Source organism: Antechinus flavipes, chromosome 5 (genome assembly GCF_016432865.1).
Source record: "Antechinus flavipes isolate AdamAnt ecotype Samford, QLD, Australia chromosome 5, AdamAnt_v2, whole genome shotgun sequence".
Lineage (NCBI taxonomy): Eukaryota > Metazoa > Chordata > Mammalia > Dasyuromorphia > Dasyuridae > Antechinus > Antechinus flavipes.
In genome coordinates this window covers 228,429,759-228,457,529 of record NC_067402.1, presented here as the reverse complement: position 1 = coordinate 228,457,529, position 27,771 = coordinate 228,429,759, and the positions used below count along the sequence as shown (strand labels likewise).

Below are 27,771 nucleotides of genomic sequence, written 5' to 3'. Positions count from 1 at the left end.
CCAGCTCTACTTACCGGTTGAGCAACTGCTGCATGAAGGTGTCGGTGCCCTGGTACATGATGGTGAGCTGGTTCTGTGCCTGGCCCAGCACCACCTCGCTGCCACTTGTACCTCTTGTCGGGCCCCCTGGCCGGCCCCGGCCCTGCCTGCTGAGGTAGGCCTTTTCCTCTTCCAGGGCCTTCCGTAGATCCTCGGCCTTGGCCATCAGCTTGGAGATGTTGAGACTCTCGGTCTCCAGCTTGCGGGCCTCCTGCTTACCCCCCTTGCCAAGGGGTGTGCCCCCCAGACTTTCCTTGTTCTTTCCAGGATCTGCTCGGCGGCTCGGGGCTGGCAGCTTGCTCTTTTTCAGTCCAAACCAGCTAACGATGCTGCTTGAGTTGCGGTGCTTGGCCTCTGTGCTTGGTGTCCGATCTTGGCCCTGTAGTCGGAGCACATTCTCCTCGATGCCCTTCATGACCTTCTCCTCTATGGCTGAATGGAGCATCGGCCCCTCAGAACCATGGCCTTGGCCCCCTGGGCCAGCTACTTTGGGCACTGGCTGGGAAGGGGCACCACAGTCTGCCCAAGGGGGCCCCTTGCCCTTCTCGGACTTTACTAGGTCCTTGGACACTTGGGGAGATCCACCGCGGGGTAACACCTTGGTGGGTGACTTGGAGGGCAGCTTGGTGGGACTGCCATGGGGGCTTTTGTTGGATTTGCCTGAGCTGGGCACTGTGGTAGGCAGTTTGACTGGGGTCCGTGGGGTCTGGGGACACAGTGCTCCTGCCAGCCGGCTTTTTGCCAGCTCCACTTTGGTGAGGCAGCCACGAGATGAAACAGGGTCCAGGTCAAGACGAGCACCCATAGAGTGGGAAGAGTAGCAGCGAGGACCTGGTTCACCAGAAGACCCGTGGTCCTGCTGCTTCAGGCTGTTAGTACCCAGGGGCACTGCGCCCCGTGGGAGCCCCTTCGCCTCAGTGGGCTCCAGGGGCCTGAAGGAACTGGGGGCTGTGTCTGCAGTCCCTTCCCTCAGCCTTCCTGGCAGCCGGGCTTTTTCTATTGCCAGCTTCCCAGGGCTACCATTCTTGTCAGAGCTTGGGGTTCCCTCAGGGCCTGTCTTCAGTTTTCCCAGTGCTATCAGTCTCTCTCGGAGAGGGGTGAAGCCTGGCTCCCCAGGCCGTCTCCCTGCCCCATTGCCTGGCTTTTTAGTGGAGCCACCTGTGCCCTTCCAGCCAACCTGTGGAGATTCCGATCCTGCCTTCTCACTACCCTTCCCCTGGCTACCCCCATAAGGGCAGAGCTGAGGTGGGCAGGGGCTAGGTGGGCCCCTAAGACTCTGGTCCCTTGTCTCTGGGGCCAGTGGTGGGTAACTGGATGACTGGAGGGAGGTGAGGGTTGGCTCTGGACATGGGTCCCCAAAGGAGCCAGTTGAAAGATCCAAGACATTTTCATAGCGAGATGGGATTGGACAAGCTGGGGGCTCAGGTGAAAGGACAGAAGATGGGGCTGGATGTGTGGGTCTAAACTGGATGGAGTCCACAATGAGGGTGGGTGGGGAGCTGGTGGATTGGCGCTGGGCAACTATCTCAGGAGTCAGTTCACCCCCAAGGCCTTGGTGGGTAAGCATGGGAGAAGAACTCCCATCTGGACCCCCATTCCAACAAGGTATCCGAGAGCTTCGGGGCAACTGGGGACTGAGATGGGGGGTGCCAGGGCTAGAGGCCTTCTCTGAGACTAGAGACAACTTCAAGAAATTGAGACTTTTAGGTGGGGAGAAGTTGAGTTCCTGGGTCTCAATAGGGGAAGAGGGGCTAATTTGGAGCTCGCTTTTCACCTGAGATGAGGAAAGGGGGTAACTGGGCCAGGAGCCTGGAGAGGTGTCTCCCCCATCCACAAACACACTGAGGAAGGGGAGGGCCCCATTGCCCTCTGAGGTAGTGCTTAAGCCTGGCTTGAGGGGTTCAGATCCTACCCCACCCCATGCTGTCTTGGGAAGGCCTTTGGGTCTTAGAGACTGGGGAAGCCCTTTATTGGGCAGGGGTGGTTGTCCTGAGCCAGGACCATTGGCAGGGGGTGTAATTCCACTGTTGGGCCCTCCAGCCCCTGAAAGGAAGGCCTGTAGGTAAGATTCTGTGTCCTCCAGCAACTGATCCAGGTTCAGTTGCTTTCGGGCCAAGGCATTGAGAAGGGCAGCTGGTGTCAATGCTTCCCCTGGCTCTCCAGCTTCATCTGAGGAAGAGCTACTGCTGCTGCCTTGTCCACTGTGGAGGCCAGGTTGTGGTGCTGGGGACCTCTGGGATTCCTGGCCCATGCCCCAAAGTCTTCCCAACTTGTCCTCACCCAGTGGGCTCCCCAGGACAGGTTCCCACCGGAGTAGTCCCCCTAGTCCACTATGGCCCAGGAGTAAGCAGGATGCCCAGGGTGCAGGCTCTGGCAGGGATGAGGTACACACTTCACCATTGACTGGTTCTGGGGAGCCCAGCCTCTCACCTGGATTCCATTTTTCACCTGCCTTGCCCTTGAAGGAACAATCAGAATGGATGCTGGGATCCCCTTGGGAACACTGCCCTGTTGCCCTCCATGAAGCTGTGATGGGATGCAGTAACAGGGGATCAGTTTCTTCTAGGCTCCTCAACACCTCCAGTATCTGAGCCTTTTTCTTCAGAAATGGGGAAAGAGCATCCAATTGGGGGCCCAGGCTACCTAAGGCCTGCTGCTGCTGCTGCTGCTGCTGCTGCTGCTGCTGCTGTTGCTGCTGCTCACAGCCTACCTAAAGGAAACAGAGATTTGAGGCTTCAGGACGGGATCTTTGTCCATTCTTAAGGCCCAGCCCTAAGTAACCCAAGTAAATGGGTATTGCTTATTTGGACATTCTTCAGGAAATCTGTGACTAGTTCCTGGTCACTTCCTTTCTCCTCATTCTGGCAGATGGACTAAGATGAGACAAGCAAGCAGAGATAATTTGAGTCAGGTGTCTAGACTTTGTATTCTTGTGTTCATCACCTCTCTCTTTCCCCCCTTACTCCTTCTCCCGAGTACCTCTTTTTGTCCAGTACAGGGCCCCATTGACAGTAAGGCTGCTGGTCCTTCTTCGGTATTCAGGAGGGTGGTGGCTAGTGGCTCTGAAATTGATTGTAGTGGATGTAATGGGAGCTGAAAAAGAGGAGAAAGGGTCACTAGGTATTTCCACAAAAAGCCCTGTGCCTATCCTGAACCAAATATATGAAAATGTTCTCCAACCCTCAACAAGAAAACGATAAGAATAAGGCCTTGTCTATGCCCAAAGTCTGATATACCTTTCAGATAGTAGGCAAGAAAACTTAGCTTTCATTACTAAGGCCTGGTGCCAAGTAATCTGAAGATGAAAGTATTTCTGAGGAACTTGTTCTAAAGCTAGTGGCTCCTCTGAGTAGTACCAAGCAGTAGGAAGCCAAATGTTTCCCTAATATGAAGCGAATTTCTCCATGTCTCCAGGAGCTGGTGCTAAGGAATGGGAAGGAAGGGACCAGTCCAGGGTAGGGGACTACCTCTGGGTAACAGTACTGGCCTGTGGACCGGGAAACCCAGGTTCTCAACCCTCTTAGGGATGAAGCCTAATTCATCTTGGACAAACTGCTTAACCAGTTTGGGCCTTAAGTTTCCCTACCTAAAAACAACATGACAAAGAATCACAGAATTTCAAGAGTTGTAAAAGAACCTCAAAATCTCCTATTACAATACCTGACCAAATCACAAATCTTGACATCAATGATATTATTCAGTCCCTGCTAAACACTTCAGGATATTCCAACACTCAGTAAATTCCAAGGCAGCTGATTCTGTTTTGAAAGAGCTCTAATTATTTGGAAATTTTCCATATTTAGCCAAAATCTTCCTCCCTTATGAACAGACAATTCTCAGACGAAGAAATTGAAACTATTTTGCCATATGAAAAGATGCTGCAAGTCATTATTAATCAGAGAAATGCAAATTAAGACAATTCTGAGATACCACTACACACCTGTCAGATTGGCTAGAATGACAAGGAAAGATAATGCGGAATGTTGGAGAGGATGTGGGAAAACAGGGACACTGATACATTGTTGGTGGAATTGTGAACACATCCAGCCATTCTGGAGAGCAATTTGGAACTATGCTCAAAAAGTTATCAAACTGTGCATACCCTTTGATCCAGCAGTGTTTCTACTGGGCTTATACCCCAAAGAGATACTAAAGAAAGAAAAGGGACCTGTATGTGCCAAAATGTTTGTGGCAGCCCTGTTTGTAGTGGCCAGAAACTGGAAACTGAGTGGGTGCCCATCAATTGGAGAATGGCTGAATAAATTATGGTATATGAATATTATGGAATATTATTGTTCTGTAAGAAATGACCAACACGATGATTTCAGAAAGACCTGGAGAGACTTACATGAACTGATGCTGAGTGAAACAAGCAGGGCCAGGAGATCATTATATACTTCAACAACAATACTATATGATGACCAATTCTGATGGACCTAGCCATCCTCAGCAATGAGATGAACCAAATCAGTTCCAATGGAGCAATAATGAACTGAACCTGCTACACCCAGCAAAAGAACTCTGGGAGATAACTAGGAACCAATACATTGAATTCCTAATCCCCATATTTTTGCATACCTACATTTTTGATTTCCTTCACAGGCCAATTGTACACTATTTCAGAGTCCGATTCTTTTTGTACAGCAAAACAACAGTTTGGTCAAGCATACTTATTGTGTATCTAATTTATATTTTAATATATTTAACATCTACTGGTCATCCTGCCATCTGGGGGAGAGGGTAGGGGGAAGGAGGGGAAAAATTGGAACAAGAAGTTTGGTAATTGTCAATGCTGTAAAGTTACCCATACATATATAACCTGTAAATAAAAGGCTATTAAAATGAAATAAAAATTAAAAAAAAAAACAACAACCAAAACCTCCCTCCCTTAAACTACTGACCCCACTTATGGTCTCTGGAGTCAAAGAGAATGGATCTAATCCCTCTTCTATATGAAGATCATTCAGTTTATTTTCATTTTAAGTGTTTGAAGTTTAACAATCTCTTCTCTAAGCTCCACATATCCAGTTCCTTTCAAATGATCCCCAAGTAGCCCAGTTTCTAGAGACTTTCATAGCTACTTTCTTTTGGATGTGCTCCATTCACTCTGTCCCTTCTAAAATGTGGTGCCCAGAAATGAACTCCGTACTTCAGATGTTTTAAGGGCAGACTCTATTTTGGGTACTTTGTTGACTGATATCACATGAACTTTCAATCCTTAAAATCGTCAGATCTACTACACATGAATGACTTCTTTGCCACTTCTCACAGGAAAACATGGATTTATAATTAGAAGGGACCTACCTGGTCAAGGAATTCAACTCCCTGATTTTATTGGCCCAAGGTCACCCAGTTAATAAGTACCAGAAGGGGAATTTGAAGCCCATTTTTCTAACTCCAAACCCAATGTTTTACTGAGCCACAATAAGGCTTCCTGTACAAGATGTTATCTATAGCCTACAAAGATCACTTTAGAGTTTGATTCTATAATCCAATCTATTGGCTAATTTTTCTAGCTTCGTGTAATCTGTAAATGTTCTACATATGATAGGTAGACCTTCCTGCAAAGGTTAGAGCAGGAAAAAGGAGAATCTGAAAGTGGTCTGCTAGAGTCCTCTTTCCATGATATAACCTATTAACCAAAACTATGAAAGGCTACTGATCAACCCATTCCAAAGAATGAAATGGTGGTTTAGCATTGGATTATAAATCAGAATACCTGGGCTCCAATCCCAACTTGGACAGATGCTTTGGACAAATCCTCATTATAAAATCAAAGCATTATACTACAAGATCTTAGGTACTTTCTAATGCTATGAGACTTGGTTCAGAATTTAGATTATAGACATCAGAGGAATATTTAAAGCAAAACTGAAAAGGCATTTATGAAAGACCTTTAGAAATTGGCTAGAAGGGGGTCAAAAGTTCATAAATCCAATCATTTCTCAATATTTGATAAGGCATGGCAAAATTTAGTCCTAGGCTATTCTTAGCCCATTTTTTTTTTTGTTTATTTTTCCAAATATGTGTAAAGACAGTTTTCAACATTCATCTTTCTTTTTCTTTTTGGCTGTACATGTGTAGTTTTTTTCTTCTTGCATATTTCCTCATGAATCATGTTGGGAGAGAAAAATCAGAACAAAAAGAGAAAACCATGAGAAAAAAAAAAAAAACAAGAAAAAAAGGGGGGAAAAAAAGTGAATATAGCATGTTTTGATTTACATTCAGTCTCCATAGATCTCTCTGTAGATGAGGATGATGTTTTCTATCTAAAGTTTATTGGGATTACCTTGGATCACTGAATAGCTGAGAGGAACCAAGTCTATTGTAGTTCATCATTGCACAATCTTGCTGTTACTATGAACAATGTATTCCTGGTTCTGCTTGTTTCACTCAGCATAAATGCATGTAAATCTTTCCAGGCCTTTCTAAAATCAGCCTGTTCATCATTTTTTATCGAACAATTACTTTCATGTACCACAACTTATTCAGCCATTTCCTAAGCGATGGGCATCTACTTATTTTCCAATTCTTTGTCACCATGAAAAGTTGCTACAAACATCTGTGCACATGTGGTTCTTGTCTCCTCTTTTATGATTTCTTTGGGATACAGACCCAGTAGTGACACTGCTGGATCAAAAGATATGCAGAGTGTGATAGTCCTTTGGGCATAGTTCTAAATTGCTTTCCAGAATGGTTGGATCATTTCACAACTCCACCAATAATGCACTAATGCCCAGTTTTCCCACATCCCTGCTAACATTTATCATTATCTTTTCCTGTCATACTAGCCAATTTGAGAGATATGAGGTGGAACCTCAAGAGTTTCAAAATTTATTTTTCTAAGATTGTGTGTTACAAATTTTTTCTCCCTCTCTCTTTCCCAAGACAGCAATCTGATATAGGTTAAACATGTGTAATCATTTTAAACATATTTCCATATTTGTCATGTTGTAAGAAAAATCAGATCAAAAGGGAAAAAAAAAACACAAGAAATAGAAAGCAAACAACCTAAAAAACCATGAAAATGTTATTCTTCCAGCTACATTCAGTCTCTATAGTTCTCTCTCTGGATGAAGATAGCATTTTCCATCACAAGTCTATCGGAATTGTCCTCGATCACCACATTGTTGAGAAGAACTAAGTCTGTCATACTTGTTCATCACACAATCTTGTCTTGGGTCTGTTCATTTCATGTAAGTCTTTCTAGCCTATCTTTTGAAGAACCAAGCTTCACAGTGGTTAACATGCTAGACTCAGAGTCAGAAAGATCCGAGTTCAAAGCTACCCTTAGACATTAGTTGTATGACTCTGGGCAAGATACTTAACCTCTATATGCCTCAGTTTCTTCAACTGTAAAGTGGGGAATCATACACAATAGCACATATCTCCCAGAGTTGTGACAATCAATATATTTGTGAAAAGCACTTAGCATAGTTCCTGAGACGCAGTAGACAGTATCTAAATATTTATTTCCTTCTCTTCCCTTAAGTACAGAGAGGATCCTCACTACTAGATTGGTCAACAGATGATTAATTCTTTGACTGTGGCAACCCATAAAAAAAAAAAAAATCAAAATGGTCTTCTGTCCTATGAGGACTCTTTAATACAGTGACAGACTGGTGGAAAAGGGGGCAGATGACTCTTAAGAATCACTGTTTTTTGACCTTCCATAAAAATTCATTTAACTGTCAGTATGCTACCACAATTAATTATTCAGCATTTATTAAATGCCTACTGTGTGCCAGGCACTGTGCTAGCAATGGGACACAAAAAAAGAGCAAAACGCAGTTCCCATCCTCTATCTAATAAAGATCTATATATGAGATTTTTATCTAGCTAATAATTGTCAATTATGACAATGACTATAGCAATCTAGTATTTGACAAACCTAAAGACCCCAGCTTTGAGGATAAGAATTCACCATTTGACAAAAACTGCTGGGAAAACTGGAAACTAGTATGGCAAAAAGCAGGCATAGACCCACACCTCATATACCAAGATAAGGTCGAAATGGGTTCATGATTTAGACAAAAGGAATGATTATTATAAACACATTAGAAGAACACAGGATAGGTTTACCTCTCAGATTTGTGGAGGAAGAAGGAATTTATGACCAAATAAGAACTAGAGATCAATATTGATCACAAAATAGATAATTTTGATTATATTAAGTTAAAGAGTTTTTGTACAAACACAACTAATGCAGACAAGGTTAGAAGGAAAGCAATAAACTGAGAAAACATTTTTACAACCACAGGATCTAATAAAGGTCTCATTTCTAAAATATAGAGAATTGACTCAAATTTATAATAGTTTGAGCCATTGTCCAATGGATAAATGGTCAAAGGATATGAACAGACAATTTTCAGATGAAGAAATTGAAACTATTTGTAGTTACATGAAAAGGTGCTCCAAATTATTATTGATCAGAGAAATGCAAATCAAGACAACTCTGAGATACCACTACACACCTGTCAGATTGGCTAGGAAAAGATAATGACGAATGTTGGAAGGGATGTGGGAAAATTGGGACACTGATATATTGGTAGTGGAACTGTGAAGGGATCCAACCATTCTGGAGAGTAGTTTGGAACTATGCTCAAAAAGTTATCAAACTGTGCATATCCTTTGATTCAGCAGTGTTACTACTTGGCTTATATCCTAAAGAGATCTTAAGAAGGGAAAGGGACCCATATGTGCAAAAATGTTTGAAATGAGTGAATGGAAACTGAATGGATGCCCATCAACTAGAGAATGGCTTAATAAATTATGGTATATGCATGCTATGGAATGTTATTTTCTGTAAGAAATGACCAGCAGGATAATTTCAGAAAGGCTTGGAGAGGCCTACACGAACTATACTAAGTGAAATGAGCAGAACCAGGAGATTATTATACATGGCAACAATAAGACTATACAACGATCAATTCTGATGGATGTGGCTCTCTTCAACAATGAGAGGACTCAAACCAGTTCCACTTGTTCAGCGATGAACATCCAGAGAGAGAGAACCATGGGAACAGAGTATGGAATACAACAAAACATTCTCACTCTCTCTGTTGTTATTTGTTTGCCTTTCGTTTTGTCAATTTTTCTTTTCCTTCCTTCTTGATTTGATTTTTCTTGTGCAGCAATTTAACTGTATGGATATGTATACATATATTGGACTTAATATGTATTTCAACATATTTAACATATATTGGACTATCTGCCAGCTAGGAGAAGGGGTGGGGAGAAAAGGGACAAAAAGTTTTGCAAGAGTCAATGTTGGAAAAATTACCCATGCATATAAAAAATAAATAAAATAAAATTGATTAATGTAAAAAACAATAAATGGACACACTACTGGTTTTTATGTCAATTATAATAATACTGACATTCTTAGTTATAAGACTAAAGAAAGCTGCAGCTAAACTGAAGAATGACTTACAATGACTTACAGATCCGTACAAATTAAAAAGGCGTTGGTTCTATGCAATATTTAAGAGATTAAAAAAGATAACGAATATTTCACCAGATACTTTGTTATCTCTTCTCACAAATGCAGAACTGTAGGAATGAATGAAAAACCTTTATATAGTCCTTACTATGTGCAAAGGACTGTAGGTACAAATAGCAAAAAGAGATAGTCTCTGCTCCCCAAAAGCTCAAATTCTAATGTGGGAGATATTAGCATATATGAATTTCCCTTTTCTCTTAAAAAAAAAATTAAAACTAATAAAAAGTAACCACTTTCTCCAGTAAAGACCTTTCTAGAATACTTAATCAAAGTCAAGAGAAACAATGCTTCTGTTCTAAAACTTTTCCTCCCTTTAATCACCAAGAAGAAACTAAGTTTAAGAAGAGTTTCAGCTCCCAGAAAATTAATTAAATGGTAAGTAAATGCACAGCGGAATAATTTATCTATCTTCACCTTCAAATTGGACTCAACACTTTAAGAAAATGATTCTCCAGGATGCACATTTTAAGTTATTATTGTACTGTTTAATTAGTTAGAGCCTATTACTTAAACTCTGAACCGTTACTTAATTCGGACTGTGGAAGTTTGTTTGTTCCTGAAAACTACATATGAAGATCTTAGAAGGAAGGTTTTTAATTAACAATAAGATAACTTATTCTGATGCTTGACCATAAACAATAATGCTTGTATGTAATAGTGTGAATAAATTTATTTATGACAGACTTCTTTTTTTCTGTAGAAGTTGTAAAACTACTGCCATGAAGAGAACTGTGCAACTTATGCACTAATGTCTGCTGCAAAAGATAAATGAAGTAGAAAAATTCTGCAGGATACAGCTTTCCAAATTAAAAAAAATACTGTAAATACTTTAATGCTTGGTGACTTCAATGTAAAGATGGGCACTGGAAGACCCTGAAAAATATGGCTCAGGTCTAGAAGTGAAAAGTCAAAAGCTTGTAGACTGTCTAGCAACCTCACATTTCTATAATATAGAAATCTGCTTAAAAGTTATGGAGGCTGCTGGATAATTAAACATACTGAATGCTACCCGCAAAATAAAATTTATTATATTCTAATGAAATTCTAATGATGTGGGAATCATTTCTGAATACAGGTAGAAAACACATTTAAAAGCAAAGGTCAAAATTAATATCAAAGTAGACAAAAGAACATAAATGAAAAGACATTGCTTGCAACTAAAACATCTTCAACCTAGTCCACTTACAAGCTGTAGATCTGTAATTGGAGAACCTGGTTCCATTAATTATGGAAACATGGAGAAGTCTTTAATCTTTCTGGGTCACAGTTTTCTCAACCAAAAATATGGGTAGATTTAGACAACATGGCCTCTAATGCCCCTTCTACTTCTAAATTCATACATAATCTATGTAATCAAACTACTGATGCTAGTGAGAAGCAACAAGAAGAAAGATAAGTGTACAGAAAGCATGACAATGGATTCAATTAAATAAAATCACCCCATAATCTGGTAAAGAAAGAACTAGGAGAAAAGTAATATAAATGAGAAATATTTTAAGAGCTCCATCAAGATCACTATAATAAACAAGTGAAGCCACCATATTTGAATTGAACAGTCCAGGATGTGATGTAAAGAGGAAGTAGAAACAGCACTAAAGAACAAAGACAAGAAGAGCAAGGGGACTAGAAGGAAACAAGGAAACACAAAAGAGCGATCCATTCAATGTGACCTTGGGTAAATCTGTGTGTTAAGGGATCCAGTCACATGATACCATGTGTTTGAGAAAAAAGCCAACAATTATTATTACAACCTAAAAGAGAGAATCCAGAGAAGATTAATAGCTACTAATTCCTAGGCATACTTTTCCATCACCACAAAGTCTTCCATATAATAACTTACTTGCATATTGAGGGCATGAGAAAGAAATAGGCAAACTTGCAAAAGATATTGCACACCAGGCCTCACGATTACAGTTATACAATTTGCTTACTGTGTTGATTATTAAAAATACAATCTGATTTGGCAAAGTAAAAAAAGGCTCTTCTCTAACAAAGCATCTTCCATACATATGTTAAAGTTATATAGAACTTCTCTCTGATGATGTATCAATAAATAAATAAACATCACAGAGAGTATGGGAAGTAAAGTGAAAAGTGTTTGCCACTGTCATAGAAATCCAATTCAATATCTAAATAAAAGAAGAACTTCCTATAGTTGGCAAAGTTCTCCAGAAGCAATTGCTTATAAAAACACATTATGTTTATTTCATCAAACTTCAATCTCTCAAGAGGTTGGTTTAACTCGCCAATGCAGGGAAAACAAAATAAATACATAAAGAATGCCCATTTTCCGATAGCTGTAGCTTACTATTGAGCTTATAACCCATAGAACTGGTCCTTCAGTATCCTTGGACAGACATTGTAGATAGTAAACTGGAGCTATAACTAAAAAAGTGGCAGACAGTGGCTGAATCTCCTGGGAAATTTCATCACTTCTTCCTGACACAGAGGTCATTTTGTACTAGTTTTGATCTGTAGCCCTAGAGAGGGTTATTCACATTAGTGAGCTCACACCTTCATCAAAATACTACTGCTTTATAATTATCTATCCTTTATTGTCCATAAGATGGACACATCATCGCTCAGCTTCAGGGATAAGCCAGGTGGGAATTTTGTCCAATTACAAGAGGATAAAAGGTGCTTTTGTCACAGGTGATAGCTGCGGCTATGTGTGTTTCTATTTGCATTCTAAACCCCAAAAAAAGGATTTTAAAAAATATTCTATTCCCCAATCTAACCATTCTGTAGAGTAATCTGGAATTATGCCCCAAAAGTTATCAAGCTGTGCATACCCTTTGATCCAGCAGTGTTACTACTGGGCTTATATCCCAAAAAGATACTAAAGAAGAGAAAGGGACCTGTATGTGCCAAAATGTTTGTGACAGCCCTTTTCGTAGTGGCTAGAAACTGGAAACTGGAAAATGAATGGATGCCCAACAATTGGAGAATGGCTGGGTAAATTGTGGTATGTGAATGTTATGGAATATTATTGTTTTTTAAGAAATGACCAGCAGGACGAATACAGAGAGGCTTGGAGAGACTTATATGAACTGAAACTAAGTGAAATGAGCAGAACCAGGAGATCATTATATACTTCAACAACGATACTGTATGAGGATGTATTCTGATGGAAGTGGATATCTTCGACAAAGACAAGATCTAATTCAGTTCCAAATGATCAAGGATGGACAGAATCGGCTACACCCAGAGAAGGAACACTGGGAAATGAATGTGAACTGTGTGTATTTTTTGTTTTTCTTTCCAGGTTATTTTTACTTTCTGAATCTAATTCTTTTTGTGCAACAAGAGAACTGTATGGTTCTGTACACATATATTGTATCTAGGCTATACTATAACATATTTAACATGTATAAGATTGCTTGCCATCTAGGGATGGGGGTGGAGGGAGGGAAGGGAAAAGTCGGAACAAAAGTGAGTTCAAGTGATAATGTTGTAAAAAATTATCCCTGCATATGTTCTGTCAATAAAAAGTTACAATGAAGACATAAGTAGAGATTAGAATATTGTACTTTAGACAAGTAATCCAACTCAATTCAAGTACCATTTATTAAGTACTTGCTGTGTACAGAACTAGGTGCCAGATGCCATTGGGATACCCCAAATGGATCTGTCATCTCACCTATTCTGACTATTCTCTCTGGGAGATTGCAACCCATATATAACTAAACTACCCTGGGCAACTCTTATCTTTATCCTTTCAAAAGTTTTATCTAGAGGGAGCAGATATTATTTTTATGGCAGTCTTTTTGTAAACACTCATGACTATGGCAATACCAGCTGTCAAATAATCCCTAAAATAATGTAGTTTGTAGACATAATATAAAACCAATTCCTCCAATTCCTTTCTGTGCTTCTCCAAGAAGATCTGTAATCCCTCCATCTATTTGGTTGGAGTTTCCTTCTTCTTCTTCTTCTTTTTTTTTTTGTTTTGTTTTAATAGCAAAAACATCAAGTTTTATAGCTCTCTGCCCCTTTTTTGACACCATCATCATCACTGCAGAAGGGAAAGGGATTCCACTAAGGACCAAGGGTTATTTCATACTTTTATTTCATGGATCACCATGGCTAAATAATTACAGCACCAAATGCAAACTATTCTGAAATTTTCTTTGGCTTCTGGGGTTGCTTCACCCTGGAAAACCCATTAAACCCCCATGGTGCTTGCTACCTAAAAAGTCCTTCTGCCATGCTAGCACCTTTTCTTCCATTGGCAAGTTTCTTCTGGGAAGGAACCTAGACTGGCCAAGATCATGACTCTGCTTCTGACATTTGGGACACTATGATCCCACATAGATACATTTCTAACTATTAACTGCCCATCAGAGAGAAATAGAAAGATAAATAAATCCCATTTAAAATAACTATAGACAATACAAAATATTTGGAGTCTACCTGTCAAGACAAACCCAGATTATATTAACACAATTACAAAACATTTTTCACATGAATAAAGTCAGATTTAAACAAGTGGAAAAACAGTTGCTCATGGGTAGGTCAAGCTAGTATAATAATAAATAATAAAAATTATTAATGCTACCTAAATTAATCTACTCACCCAGTGCCACACCAATCAAACTGGCAAAAAATTACTTTATAGGGCTAGGACAATTTTTATGGCCAGTGTTTCTGATAAAGGTCTCATTTCTAAAATACATAGAGAACTGAATCAAATTTATAAGAATATAAGTCATTCCCCAATGGACAAATGGTCAAAGGATATAAACAGACAATTTTCAATTTTCACATAAGGAAATTAAAACCAGTTCTAGTCATATGAGAGATGTTCTGAATTACTGATTAGAGAAATGCAAATTAAAACAACTCTCAGATATCTTCTACCTCTCAGATTGGCTAAGATGGCAGGAAAAGAAAATGATAAATGTTGGCGGGGATGTGGGAAAATTGGGACATTAATGCATTATTGGTGAAGTTGTGAACTGATCCAGCCATTCTGGAGAAAAATTGGGAACTATACCCAAAGGGCTATCACACTGTTCAATCACTACTGGGTATCTATTGCAAAGAGATCATAAAAGATAAAAAAAACCTACTCTTTTTGTAGTGGCAAAGAACTGGAAATTGAGTGGATGCCCATTAGCTGGAGAAAAATGGCTGAATAAGTTATGATATATGAATGTAATGGAAGTTCTATGAGAAATGATGAGCAGGTTGATTTCAGAAAAGCCTGGAAATACTGACATGAACTGAGTGAAGTGAGCAGAACCTAGAGAACATTGCACAAAGTTACAATACACTTAGTTCTTCTCAGTAATGCAGTGATCCAAGATAATTCCAATAGACTTGGGATAGAAAATGCCATCTACATCCAGAGGAAAAACTAAGGAGAATGAATATGGATCAAAACATACTAATTTTCCCTTTTTTTGTTTTTGTTTGATTTTTCTTGCACTACATGAAAAATATAGAAATATGTTTAAAACTATTGTTTATCACAGTAAATAACAAAGTTATGTGATGATCAAGTGTGATGGACTTGGCCCTTCTCAATAATGCAGTGATTCAAGGCAATTTCTATAGACTTGGGATGAAAAATACCATCCACATCCAGAAAGAGAACCATGGAGATTGAATGTGGATTAAAGCATAGTGTTTTCACTTTTTTTTTTTTTTTGGGGGGGGGGTTACTTTTTTTACTTTTGGTCTGATTTTCTTGTACAATATGACAAATCTGGAAATATGTTTAAAAGGATTGCACACAAATAATCAGATTGCTTGCTGTCTTAAGAAGGGAGGAAAGAGGGGAAAAAATGTGGATTTTACAAAAATGATTGTTGAAAATTAGCTTTACAAGTATTTGGAAAAATAAAATACTCCAAGTATCACACATATCAGACTGCTTGTTGTGTTGGGAAGAGGGGAAGATAAGAAGGGAGAAAAATTTGGAACCCTAGATCCTACAAAAATGAATACTGAAAACAATCTTTATATGTAACTGGAAAAATTAAACACTACTGAAGAAAAAAAAAGCTTTTAGAGTATTCCCAATTAACTGATAAAAATGAAATAAGAATGAGGAAAACAATATACACATGACATTTGCAAATACTAATTCTTTCAACTTCCTTTTGTAGTTTGACTGTGACTGTGAATAGCTAACATTTTTAGTACTATGCTAAATGAAAGGGCTGACAATGGATACCCCTGCTTTTACCCCTAATCTTACTGGAAAAGCCTCATATTTCAGATATGCCACTTACCATATTAAAAAAAATTATATTATTACTATACTATAGTATAGTATAGAGGTGCTGTACTTTGTAAAAAGCACCAGCTGATATGATCATGATTCTTTATTGTTTTTATTATTGATATAATCATGTTCAGTTTTTTTTTTTTTAATGATGAACCAGCCTGAATTTCTGTTAAAAATTCAACCTGATTTTACCATTTAATCAATTTATGTAATATTGGAATTGTTCTTTAAACTGCCTGGCATTTGGTTTTTGTTGTCTTGGTGTTCTTTCCATTCTCACTGTTGTAAATCACTGTGTATTGATGTTTTTCTGGTTCTATTTAATCGTATCGATTCTTGTAAGTCTTCCCAAAGTTGCTCTGTATTCATTATATTCATTATTCCTTACAGAGCAATAATTTTCCATTTTATTCTTTGTATCATGTACCACTTAACCATGACTGAATCCATGTACATCTAACTTGTTTCCAATTTCTTATTGCTACAAAAAGTGCTGCTTTAAATCTCTTGAAGTATGTGTCTGTGTGTTTATGTGTTTCTTTTTGTCATTTACCTCTTTGGGGTGGATAGCTAACAAATTTCTGAGTGTAGATATTTTAGTCACTTAGCATAAGTCATTGCTTTCCATAAAGGTTGAAACCATTCATAGCTTCACCAGTATCCTAGAATGACTGTCTTTTTTTACATCCCTAGAGCCTGTGACATTGAACATGCTTAAACAAAAGTCTTATTTAACTGAATGGAGCATTTGATGGGTTTCAAAGTTCTCCCTGTTCTCTCTGCCACACTAAGGATATGGATCTTCCTCATCATGCTTCCTTTTTAGATGTTGTGCCAGATCATTGTTGGCAGAAATTCTAGGAATCTGAGGTACCTGCTTTTTCAGGATCCACCCTTCCCTAGGCATTAGGATGAAGGGAAAGAGCTTTTTTCCCCCCACTATTGATAAGAAGTCAATTCTTTCTAGATGAGAAAAGACAAGATTAATGTGCTGAGGATCTCCCAGGCAACTTTCATCCTATCTTAGATTTTCTAATCTAGTAGGGCTGGGTGGTTCTTCCAAACCCTTAATTCTGTCAATTCTTTGGTGGCTCATAGACCCTTGGAATATGGATGGAGACAATCTTCATCTTTATATTTATGGAAAAGTTGATCATTATAGGGGTGGAGGTATAGGTGTACAGAAAGTCAGATTTTTCTTTTAAAGGAAAGATAGCGAACTTTACCTGTGTAAGAGAACCTGCTGAAAGTTGTAACTTCTGCTGAAAGAGAGTGCTCAATGTCTGGTTCTGCCGTTCTAAGTCAAATACCCTCCTCTTCAATTTGATGCATTCTTCACGTAAGTCCTTCAGCATCCAAGGGTGGAGGTTAGGGTGGGAGAAGAAAAGAGATTGGATTAGCACACCTTTTTCTTCTTTAGAACCTCTGAAGGGACTCTTGAATAAATCCACTGGTTGGTTCAGCCCTGGATTGCCTCTGACAGAAACAAGGGGCTTCACAGAAAAGGGAAAGAACTTTTACTATCAGGTTAAAGGTACCCCCAGATTTCCATAATTTAAAAATGACCTAAACGCTTTAAAAAAATCTATTCATATTTTCAGTAATACTAACTCATTACAGAAAGTTTACTATATGTTGAAGGAAATTAAATTTGCTTCAGGAATTTTCCCCACCCCCTGCAAAAACTTCTTTAAAGATCCTAAATTGATAACCCATAGAATAAAATTCAGCAAATTATAAGACTTTTCCACTTCTATGGGACAAAGCCATTCAAGAAAGGGAAAGAAGCAAGTATTTCAATCATTTATAATCAATAAGTCATTTATAATCACCAAGCTTTTTTTAGTGTTTTCCTGTCCACTCAGTATCAGTTATTAGTCATTTGGGATTACATGTTTAAATGCAAATAAGGAGAAATCAGATGGAATTAAGCAGAGGGATATAGCAAAAATCCATTAGGAATCTAGAGTTGAAGAGTACTTAAGAATTATTTACTATAGCTCCAAGAGCCAGAGAATAGAGTTCATCCATCTAAGAACAGGAATAGATTGGAGTCAGTAGAAAGGCAATCTATTCCATATCCCTGAGATGCCATTATATTCCTTTTTTTTTTTTTTTTGATAATTTTAATATCTTTTTATTGATAGAACGCATGCCAGGGTAATTTTTTACAGCATTATCCCTTGCATTCATTTCTGTTCCGATTTTTCCCCTCCCTCCCTCCACCCCTTCCCCCAGATGGCAAGCAGTCCTTTACATGTTGAATAGGTTACAGTATATCCTGGATACAATATATTTGTTCAGAACTGGACAGTTTTCTTGTTGCACAGGAGAATTGAATTCAGAAGGTACAAATGACCCGGGAAGAAAAACAAAAATGCAAGCAGTTTATATTCATTTCCCAGTGTTCTTTCTCTGGGTATAGCTGCTTCTGTCCATCTTTGATCAATTAAGGCTCTCTTTATCGAAGAGATCCACTTCCATCAGAATACATCCTCAAACAGTATCGTTGTTGAGGTATATAATAATCTCCTGGTTCTGCTCATTTCACTCAGCATCAGTTCATGTAAGTCTCGCCAGTCCTTTCTATATTCATCCTGCTGGTCATTCCTTACAGAACAATAATATTCCATAACATTCATATACCACAATTTACTCAACCATTCTCCAATTGATGGATGCCATTATATTCCAATTCCATTTGGAGCAGAAAGAGCCAGACTGTGCCCAGAGGGATGAAATCATATAAATAAGTCAGGGAGATTCTGTGACACAAAGTTCCATTCCAACTCAGGGCTTGAGGGCATTCAAGACTAGTTTAAAGGTATTCAGCCTCTCCATGCATTTCCATCTCATTTTTATTCATAGGGCTACATGGGTAAGAAAGTGATCTAGAGAAGATATAGAACCAGCTTCTACGCCCAATGCTAAGGTTACCCCTTACCTTCTGATTCAGAAGTGCCTGTACCACATGGTTGGCAACCTAGGAAACAAAAAGACAGAGAGATGTCAAAACATTATAATTTAATTTTTAAAAAATACATTTTACATAATTTTTTAAAAACATCACTCACATTTCCCATTGTATCTTCCACCCCAATTCCCATTCCCTTCAAGATTAGCAAAAGCCCAACACATTGAAATGGTGCTATCTGCGGTTTCCACATTCATAGTCCTGAAACTCTGCTAAGAAATGGGTTGTCATCAAATATCTCTTTGAGTCAAATTTGGTCTTTAAAATTTTACCACAATAAGATTTGTCTGTTTTTCTGCTGTTTTGTTCCATTTACATTATTATCACCAATGTATCTCACAGGCAGTTGGAGTCTGGAGGTCGGAAATGAGATTTGGGCTATGTTAGTAGATCGGAAAATCAACAACACAGAGATAATCATTGAATTCATGGAAACTGAAACAATATGGGGAGAGAAGAAAAGGAGGCTCAGGGCAGCGTCCTAGATGACATCCACCTCTAGTGGCATGACTTAGGGTGAGCATATTTGCTACATAAGATTAAAAAAAAAAAGGAATTGAAGAAATAAGCCTAAGTGATGAGGAAACAACCATTTTACAGATAACATGTTACTTAGACAGCTAAAAATGAATAGAAATTATTAATAAGTTTAGTAAAGTAGGAGGACATAAATCCCAAACCTATTGTCTGTATATTATTAACAAAATAAAACAGGAAAAGAATACTAACTTTTTGTGTCTGGGTTGTGACAATACAATAAAAATGACAAAACTACTTAATTTGAATTCACTGTCATACCAGGCATCAAAGAACTACTTTAAAGAACTAGAAAAAAAATTACAAAACTAATCTGGAGGGGAAAAAAGCAAGGAAGCAATGGAAGAGAGATTAGCAATATCAGATTTCAAACTATCCTATAAAGTAATAATCATCAAAACTATTTGATATTAAAAAAACCTCTTAATGAAACAGTTACATATACTATATTGTACCTACAATATGCAAATGAACAAAGTAGTAAAGTGTTCAGCAAATCCAAGGACTAGGATAAAAATTACTTGATTAAAAACTCCTGATAAACCTGGAAAGTGGTCTGTTTAGATTTAGATTTAGCTCATACCATATTCCACAATAAATGCCAAAGGGATAGAAGATTTAGATATGAAACCATATTTTATTTATTTTTGCTGAGGCAATTGGGGTTAAAGTGACTTGCCCAGGGTCACACAGCTAGGAAATATTAAGTATCTGAGGCTGGATTTGAACTGCAGTCCTCCTGATTTCAGGGCCAACATTCTATCCACTGCATGACCTAGCTGTCCCATAAAATTGTATTTTAAACAAAATAAAGGAACAGGAAAATAAAAAATTACTTCTAAGGTAATTTATTTTTGTGTGATTCAGCATGGGTTACTGAGTTGAATTAGTTCAGATTCTTTCAGATTCAGCTGATGGACTATCTTTTTCAACCAATATTACATGATTATTGATTTATAATAATAATTTGAGGTCTGAAAGTATCTCATTCAATATCCTGGATCTTTTATTTCTTTAAGTAAATTCTGTTGTTAGTATTTAGTTCAGTTGTCTAAAATAAATGAGATATTTGTAAAGTGCAAAGCACATGCCTGAGCATACAGTAGTCAACAAATACTTGTTTCTTTCTCCTCTTGTTCCCCCAAAACATAAAATATTCCTTTGGCAATCTGAAAAGTATAAGAATCTGTGAACCACTTCAGAGTATAGTCATTTTTATTATCCTGAGGCTCAGTTATGAGCAGTGAATATCGTTCCAATTATTTATATTGTTCTTTATTTAAGAAGCCTTTAGTAATTGTAATTGAACAGGTTTTGAATCTGCTTTTATGGACTGATTCCCAAATGCTTTGCACATTCTAGTTTAATTTTTTGTTTTTCAGTCATATCTGACTTTCTTGTGACCCATTTGGAATTTTCTTCACAAAGATACTGGAGTGGTTTGCCATTTCTTTCTCCAGCTCATTTTATAGATGAAGAAACAAAGTTTATAGATAAGACAGAGTTAAAGAACTTGTGCAGGATCATACAACTAATAAAAGTCTGAGGCCACATTTAAACTCAGATTTTCCTAACTTCAGGCCCAGCACTCTATCCACCACACCACCTGGCTGCTAAATATTTAGAATGGGACTTTTCTATTATCAACTCCTGGATTTTGTTATTAGGATATTGAAGTATTGCTGTCTGTGGTTATTTTATGGTTTATACTTTTATTGGAGCCATTATCTTAAATTTGCTGATTCTGTAGCACTTTTAAATAAATCATGTTTATGAATAAACAGGTATATTTTGTCTCTTCTTTGTCTCTATCTTCTTTTTCTTACTTTTAGAGTAATAGTGGAGTAACTGGTGATCTTCATTTATTTAGGTATATAAAGCTAGTTATTGGCTTTAGAAAAATATTTGTTACTTTAGAAATTTACTACTGTTCTCATGCTGCCTACAATTCTCTTTGTATCCCTCCCTTTACCTCTCCTCAAAGTTATTCCTTATATCAAATAATTTATTTTTGAAGAGGAAAAAGAAAACAAAATCATCAAAACTGATCACACATTAAAAACAAAAATCTAATGAAATATCCAATGTTCCACATCTGTGGAATCCCAACTCTACAAGGGGAACCTGGGGAAGTGTTTTCTTATGTCTTCTTTGGACTTGTTCTTTGAAGAGAAGGGAAAGAGAAAAAACATTTATTAAGTACTTATTACATGCCATCTCATTTGATCCTCACAACAACACTGGAAATTAGGTGCTATTACCATAACTATTTTACTGTTGAAGAAACAGTATCACACAAAAAAGTTTTAGAGGGCAGATTTCAACTTAGACCTAAGACTATATCCACTGTGCTATCTAGCTGCCTGTCTGTACTTTTTTTCAGCTTTTCTACAGTCACTGTGTTTTCCCTATTACTTCACTTTCCACTGGTTCATTTAAATTTTTCCAGTTTTCATCATGTTTGTGGTTTCATACAACACAGTATTAATGCATTTTACTCATGTTCTGCAATTTGGTAATCTAATTTGTAATACAGGCAAATCAATGAATATCAGTTTTATTTCCATTATTTTGCCGACATGAAAAGTGTTGTTATATTTTGGCATATATCAATGAACTTTCTGAGGTATATGCTTAGTAGTAGAATATAAAAGGATATAGATATTTTAGTAACTTTATTTGCACATTTCAAACTGTTTCCTACTTTGAAATACTAAATCATAATCTCAACAATAATGTATTTGCATTGTGCCTGTATTTATTGTCCAACAATGACTATTCCTACCTGTGTCATCTTTGCCATTTGTGGGGTTTGAGATTAAATCTCAGGATTGCTTTGATTTGCATTTGTCTCATTATTAGAGATCTAGAGCATGTTAATTTTATGCAATTCTTTTTAAGAACTTTGTCCATATGCTTAGACCATTCTGTTGGGGAATGGATGTTGACTATACATCTGGGACCAAAAAAATCTCATCAGAGAACTGTTTCCCTCCTTATTCTAAGTGTAAAATTTTATTTATGATAAAGCCTTGTCAATTTTATGTAACCAAAACTATTTCTTTCATTTTTTGTAATTGCCTGTATCCTTTGTTTGGTTCTTTCTTTTTTTCTTTTTCCTTGCTGACGCAATTTGAACAGGGTCATGCAACTAGAAAATAAGGTCTGAGGCTGTTCTCCTGATGTCAGGGCTAGTGCTCTATCCACTGTGACATCTAGCTGCCCCTTGCTGGGTAATTCTTGCTTTACTGATAATTGTGAAAGATATATGTTCTGCTTTCCTTCTAATTTTTTTATGAAGTGGCTTATTATATTGGTCTAAGCCTTATTTCTGTCAAACTGCTTTATAAAAATTCTGCTTTAATTGTTCTAAATTCTATTATTGTTCTATAAGAAACCATCAGCAGGATGATTTCAGAGAGGTCTGGAGAAACTTGAACGAACTGATGCTAAGTGAAGTCAGTAGAATCAAGAGATCACTGTACACAGCAACAAGATTATACGATAATCAATTCTGATAATGTGGCTCTTTTCAACAATGAGGTGATTCAGACTTTTGATGGAGATCTGTATCCAGAAAGGGGACTATGGGGATTGAATGTGGATCACAACATAGTATTTTCATCTTTTTTCTTGTTTTCAATGTTTTGTTTTTTCTTTCTCATTTTTTTCCCCCTTTTCACCTGATTTTTCTTGTATAGCATGACAAATATATTAGTATGTATGGAAGAACTGCATGTTTAACATATATTGGATTACTTGCTGTCTGAGGGAGAATGTGGGAAAGAGAGAAAAAACTTGCACAAAGTTTTGCCAAGAGTGAATGCTGAAAACTATCTTTATATATATATATTTTGAAAATATAAAGCTATTATTTAAAAATTTTTAAAATCTAAAAAAAAAGATAAAACTCTAAATTCTCCCCTACTTATACCTAATTTCTTTTTAATGGATTGCATTTCTCTTGAACCATTCTGTTATTCTCTTGTTATTTTATGCTTTTTTGAAAGTCTGTAACATTCATTAGGCATTGGCTTTTTTGGGGAGTAATATTTGTTAGGAAAGCTAACAAATTTTGCTGTGAGGATTTAGTATGTTTTCTTCCTTCTAGTTCCAAGATCCTGTCTGTTGATTTTTTTTTTTTTTTGTGAAGTTTTCTTCATCTTGAAACCTTTGGTTTTTCAGGCTTTTTCTCTTATATTCCCTCTTTTTCCAACTACTTCAGTCCTTTTTCCTTTAAGCTCAGTGCAGTCACATATCCTGGACTCTGAGTCCACAGTTCCACTCTTGTTTCTCCACTATTTTTCTTTTTTTGCAAGGCAAAATCAGAATCTGCTGCTTTTGGTAGGATAAAGGGAAGGTTTTCTGGAAGATATTGCCTATCTATGGAGCAGTGCCAGGAAAAAGGTGACCCTCACCTTATGCAGAGTAAACTGGTGGAGATAAATGGGAACGGAGGTGGAGGAAGAGTGTTGGAATAGTTCAATAATTCTGTAGGAGGAGATCTAAACATATGGGTCTTAAACACAAGCTCACAGGTCAATTTGTATTTCACTGCCAGGAATATGGGGACTGCTAAATGAACATTTTAGGGATGAAAGTTTTCCAGTGTTATTTCATAAGAATTTTATCTAGTCAAAATTCTTTTTCATGTACCATGGATTCACTTGTATGCTCTATATCAAGTATATAACTACTCTTTTGGTTTTTTTCAGGACCTAGAGGAAGTATTTATTTCTTCTTATACAACATGACTTCTACATGAATGCAGAAAGACATTTTATAACATTTATAACATATCAAAGTGCTTACTGTCTTAGTGAGGGGGGAGATGAAGAAAATTAAAACCAAAACAGTCTCAATCTTCACTGAGTCAATCTTCACTGTCAAAAGGTGAGTAGCCCTAAACATCATGAGTCCTTTGGAACTGTGACTGGTTGCCATGATGATCAGAATTTTAAAATCTTTCAAAGTCATTTTGGTATTATATAAGTTGTTTTCCTGGTTCTGTATCTGCTCATACATGTCTTCCTTCTGAAACTGTCCCACCTTCATCATTTTTTATAGTGTAATTCATACATTCATATTCCATAACTTAATAACCACCCCCCAGTTTATATGTAGCCCAATTATGTCTAATCCTTTGCCACGACAAAAAGAGCTACTATAAACATTTCTTAGCCACAAGGCCTTTTCTTCTTTTTTTGGTCTCTTTGAGGTATAAACTTAATATTGGTACTACTAGGTTAAAGGATATGAACAATTTAGTAACTTATTGGGCATAGCTATAAATTGCTGTTTGCCATCTCTTTGGTATGTCTTTTTTTTTTTTTTTTTTGACAACTTCACCAGTTGGATGGGTGTAAGGCGGAACTTCAGAGTTGTTTAATTTGCATTTCTCCAGATATTAGTTAAAGCACTGTTTTATTGGCAATTTGGATTTCTCCCTCTGAAAAACAGCCATTCATATTTCAACCATTTAACGGAATGGATCTTCATTTAACTATTTAATGGATTAACTTAATCTAATGGATCTACAAACTAACTGCAATTAGTTTTATTTGTACAAAAAAAGTCATAATTTTATGTAATCAAAATTATGCATTTTGTTTCTGTTATCCTCTATAGCTCTTGTTGGTCAAGAACTCTTTCCTATCTATAGATATTACAGGCGATTTCTTCCTTGTTCCTCTAATATGCTTGACATTACCCTTTTTGTATATATCATGTACCCATTTTGAGCTTATCTTAGTATGTGGTATGAGTGAGATGTTGGTCTATACCAATTTCTGCCCCGACTATTTTCCAATTTTCCCAACGGTTTTTGTTGAACAGTAAAGTTCTTATCCTAATAGTTGGGATCATTTGTTTTATTAAGCATTAGAATACTGTGCTTTTTTGATTCTAGATCTTCTGTTCCTCCAGATAAATGTTATTTTTTCTAGATCTATAAAGTAGTCCTTTGATTGGCACAGAACATGTAATTTAATTTAGGTTGTATTGTCATTTTTATATTGCTTCAACTTAGTCATGAACAATTACTATTTCTCTAATTATTCAGACCTGTCTGAAAGGGTTTTTTGTAATTGTATTTATATAGTTCCTTTAAGTTTGTTTCAAATTTGAAAGCAAGGAACCAGAATAAAGTCTTTGAAACCTACTTCTTGATTCTCCCATCCACCCAGTGAACATGAAGCCTACTGTCACTGACCTCATCCAGGCAGCGCTCATAGGTCTCCCGCTGACTCTCATTGGCCTGGGCCAGTGCTGAATTTTCTGCCTAAACAGAAGAAAGAACAGCAAATTCATGGATTTATATAGGCGTCTAACTTATTCCTATGTATTTTAGGAATACAATAAACAAGCTATAGGATCAAGAGGTAGGGCTTTGGGGAAAGAGCTACTTTTCATATAATGTTCCTCTAACTCCATTTAGACAGGGATTATGTTTTGTTCCAAACCCTGTAACTCCAGCATGAAGAGCACAGGTCTCTGAGTCACACAGATAATTTTAGGAAAGTTTGTTTCTAGAATCTTGCCTTTGACACCAGGAAAATCTATTTCTCTGTAAACACTAAGCTCTAGTTTAGTGGTTGAGGAATGGAGTGTTCAAAATTTTAGACTAGAAGGCAGGATATGAAGAAAAAGAAAAAACAAAAATCCCTGCTCTAAGGAGTCCTTATAGAAGAGAAAATATAAGACAGGAAGGAACTTTGGTAGAGAGAGAGGATAAAGCTGCTGCAATACAGTGAGATACTTTGCTTAGGGAGTTCCTGGGCTTTGAGTAGAGGGAGAAAAGGAGCATAGAGAAAAGATGTGGCTCCTCCCAGGTGCTCATTATTCTAAACATGCACCTAGGGCAGTACTAAAATTGCTTTTCTGCTACAGTATCACTAAGAATGAAAATCAGGGATTGATAGGAGACTCATCCTTTGGACACAAGGGACTAAACAGTGCTAAAGATCACAGGATTATACATTTAGAGATAAAAGGTGCCACAGAAACCATATAGTCAAGCCCTCTCATTTTACATATGAGGAAACTGAGGCAGAGAGGCATATATAGATACAGTTCTTAAGTGGCAGAGTTGGAAGTTGAACTCAATTCCTCTAATTCCAAACCTAATACCAGCAATCTGGTTTAGTTTGGGGATGGGACTAAGCATTTATGTAGTACCTACTACATGCCAGACACTGTTAGGAGCTTTTTACAAATATTATCTCACTTGATCCTTTCGATAACCTTGTAAGGTTAGCACTATTATTACTCTCATTTTACAATTGAGGAAGGTGAGGTAGAAAGAGGTGAAATGATTGTCCAAGTTCACACATATCTGAAGCTGGATTTGAACTCAGATTGTCTTCCTGATTCTAAGACCAGCACTCTCTTTACTGACACATACTGATGCCTGATTTGGCATGATACATGCTATACCCAATTCTTGGGGTTAGCAGAAATCCCAAAGTTCTCCTGCCCTATCCATTGCCAGCTCTCTAATTCTACAGACCCCACCCTAATTATCTTACCTCCAGTTCCCGAAGTCGATGCAAAAGCTCTTGGCGAGTCCCTAACTCCATGTTAATGCTGCTTCCTGGCTTTGGGATTCCAGGGTCCCCAGCTGGTTCCTCAACTTCCTGAGACATCAAGCTTTTGGAACATCAACAATAACAAAAAAAACCCCAAAAGAACTTGAACCGGAATTATGAAAGATATGGCTTTCTATGTTACTTTTCTTATATGTTACATGTTCTTGGGGTTCATATTAATTTAGTTTTCACATAACAATCATCATCATCATCATCATTACCAACCAAGTCCTATAAACCAAGTGTATGATAACAGAATGGCAGAATAGAACTCGTGAAGGAATCTGTGGTCAGAATTGACTCTGCTAATTCAGTTCCTGGGATCTCAAGTTTCTTCATCTGTAAAACAAAGGGATCAGGGGTAGTTCAGGACAAACTATTTCCATGGGTCAAATAAAGAATAGTTTTTACATGTAAAAACAAGGTTTTATTACATTTAAAAATGCAAAAGCTATTCTGAGCTTGCTGACCCTGTCATAGATACACAGTCTCCAAACTTTTATTATTTTTTTTCCTCCAAAAATTTTTGATCATAACCCTTTAGGAGTAAAAAAAAAAAAATTTGCACATGCTCTCCTAATATGTATGTAATTTATTTATAATTATATAGTTATGTTATATACATATTATCATATTATACATTAAATTATATACATTAATATATGCATTAGAAACTAAATATTTAATTCTAGGAGAGAATTACTGAAGTGTAATGAGAGGGACACGGTCATACACATGATAGAACAAAAAAATTTTTGTAGGTGTGTGGCTTTGAGGCAGAGTTCAATGAGGAGGCTATTACAATAATTCAGGTGAGAGGAAAGGAAGGTCTAAAAATAGTGGCAGTGTGATTATGAAGGAGCTATCCTAGAGCAAGAAATGACAACATTCTGAGACT

The 27,771-nt window shown here is 37.4% G+C and overlaps 1 protein-coding gene across 3 annotated transcripts in view; it reads right to left on the bottom strand.

The window, feature by feature from the left end:
• NCKAP5L (NCK associated protein 5 like) overlaps positions 1-27,771 on the bottom strand; it is a 51,648-nt gene that overhangs the window by 3,740 nt on the left and 20,137 nt on the right. For all 3 annotated transcript variants that reach the window (XM_051963076.1, XM_051963074.1, XM_051963075.1), the window contains 6 exons: positions 26,814-26,934; positions 25,499-25,567; positions 18,721-18,759; positions 17,003-17,122; positions 3,019-3,132; positions 15-2,749 (listed from right to left, as the gene is read on the bottom strand). In XM_051963076.1, coding sequence (XP_051819036.1) covers positions 15-2,749; positions 3,019-3,132; positions 17,003-17,122; positions 18,721-18,759; positions 25,499-25,567; positions 26,814-26,934 — 3,198 coding nt within the window. The remainder of the gene's footprint in view (positions 1-14; positions 2,750-3,018; positions 3,133-17,002; positions 17,123-18,720; positions 18,760-25,498; positions 25,568-26,813; positions 26,935-27,771) is intronic.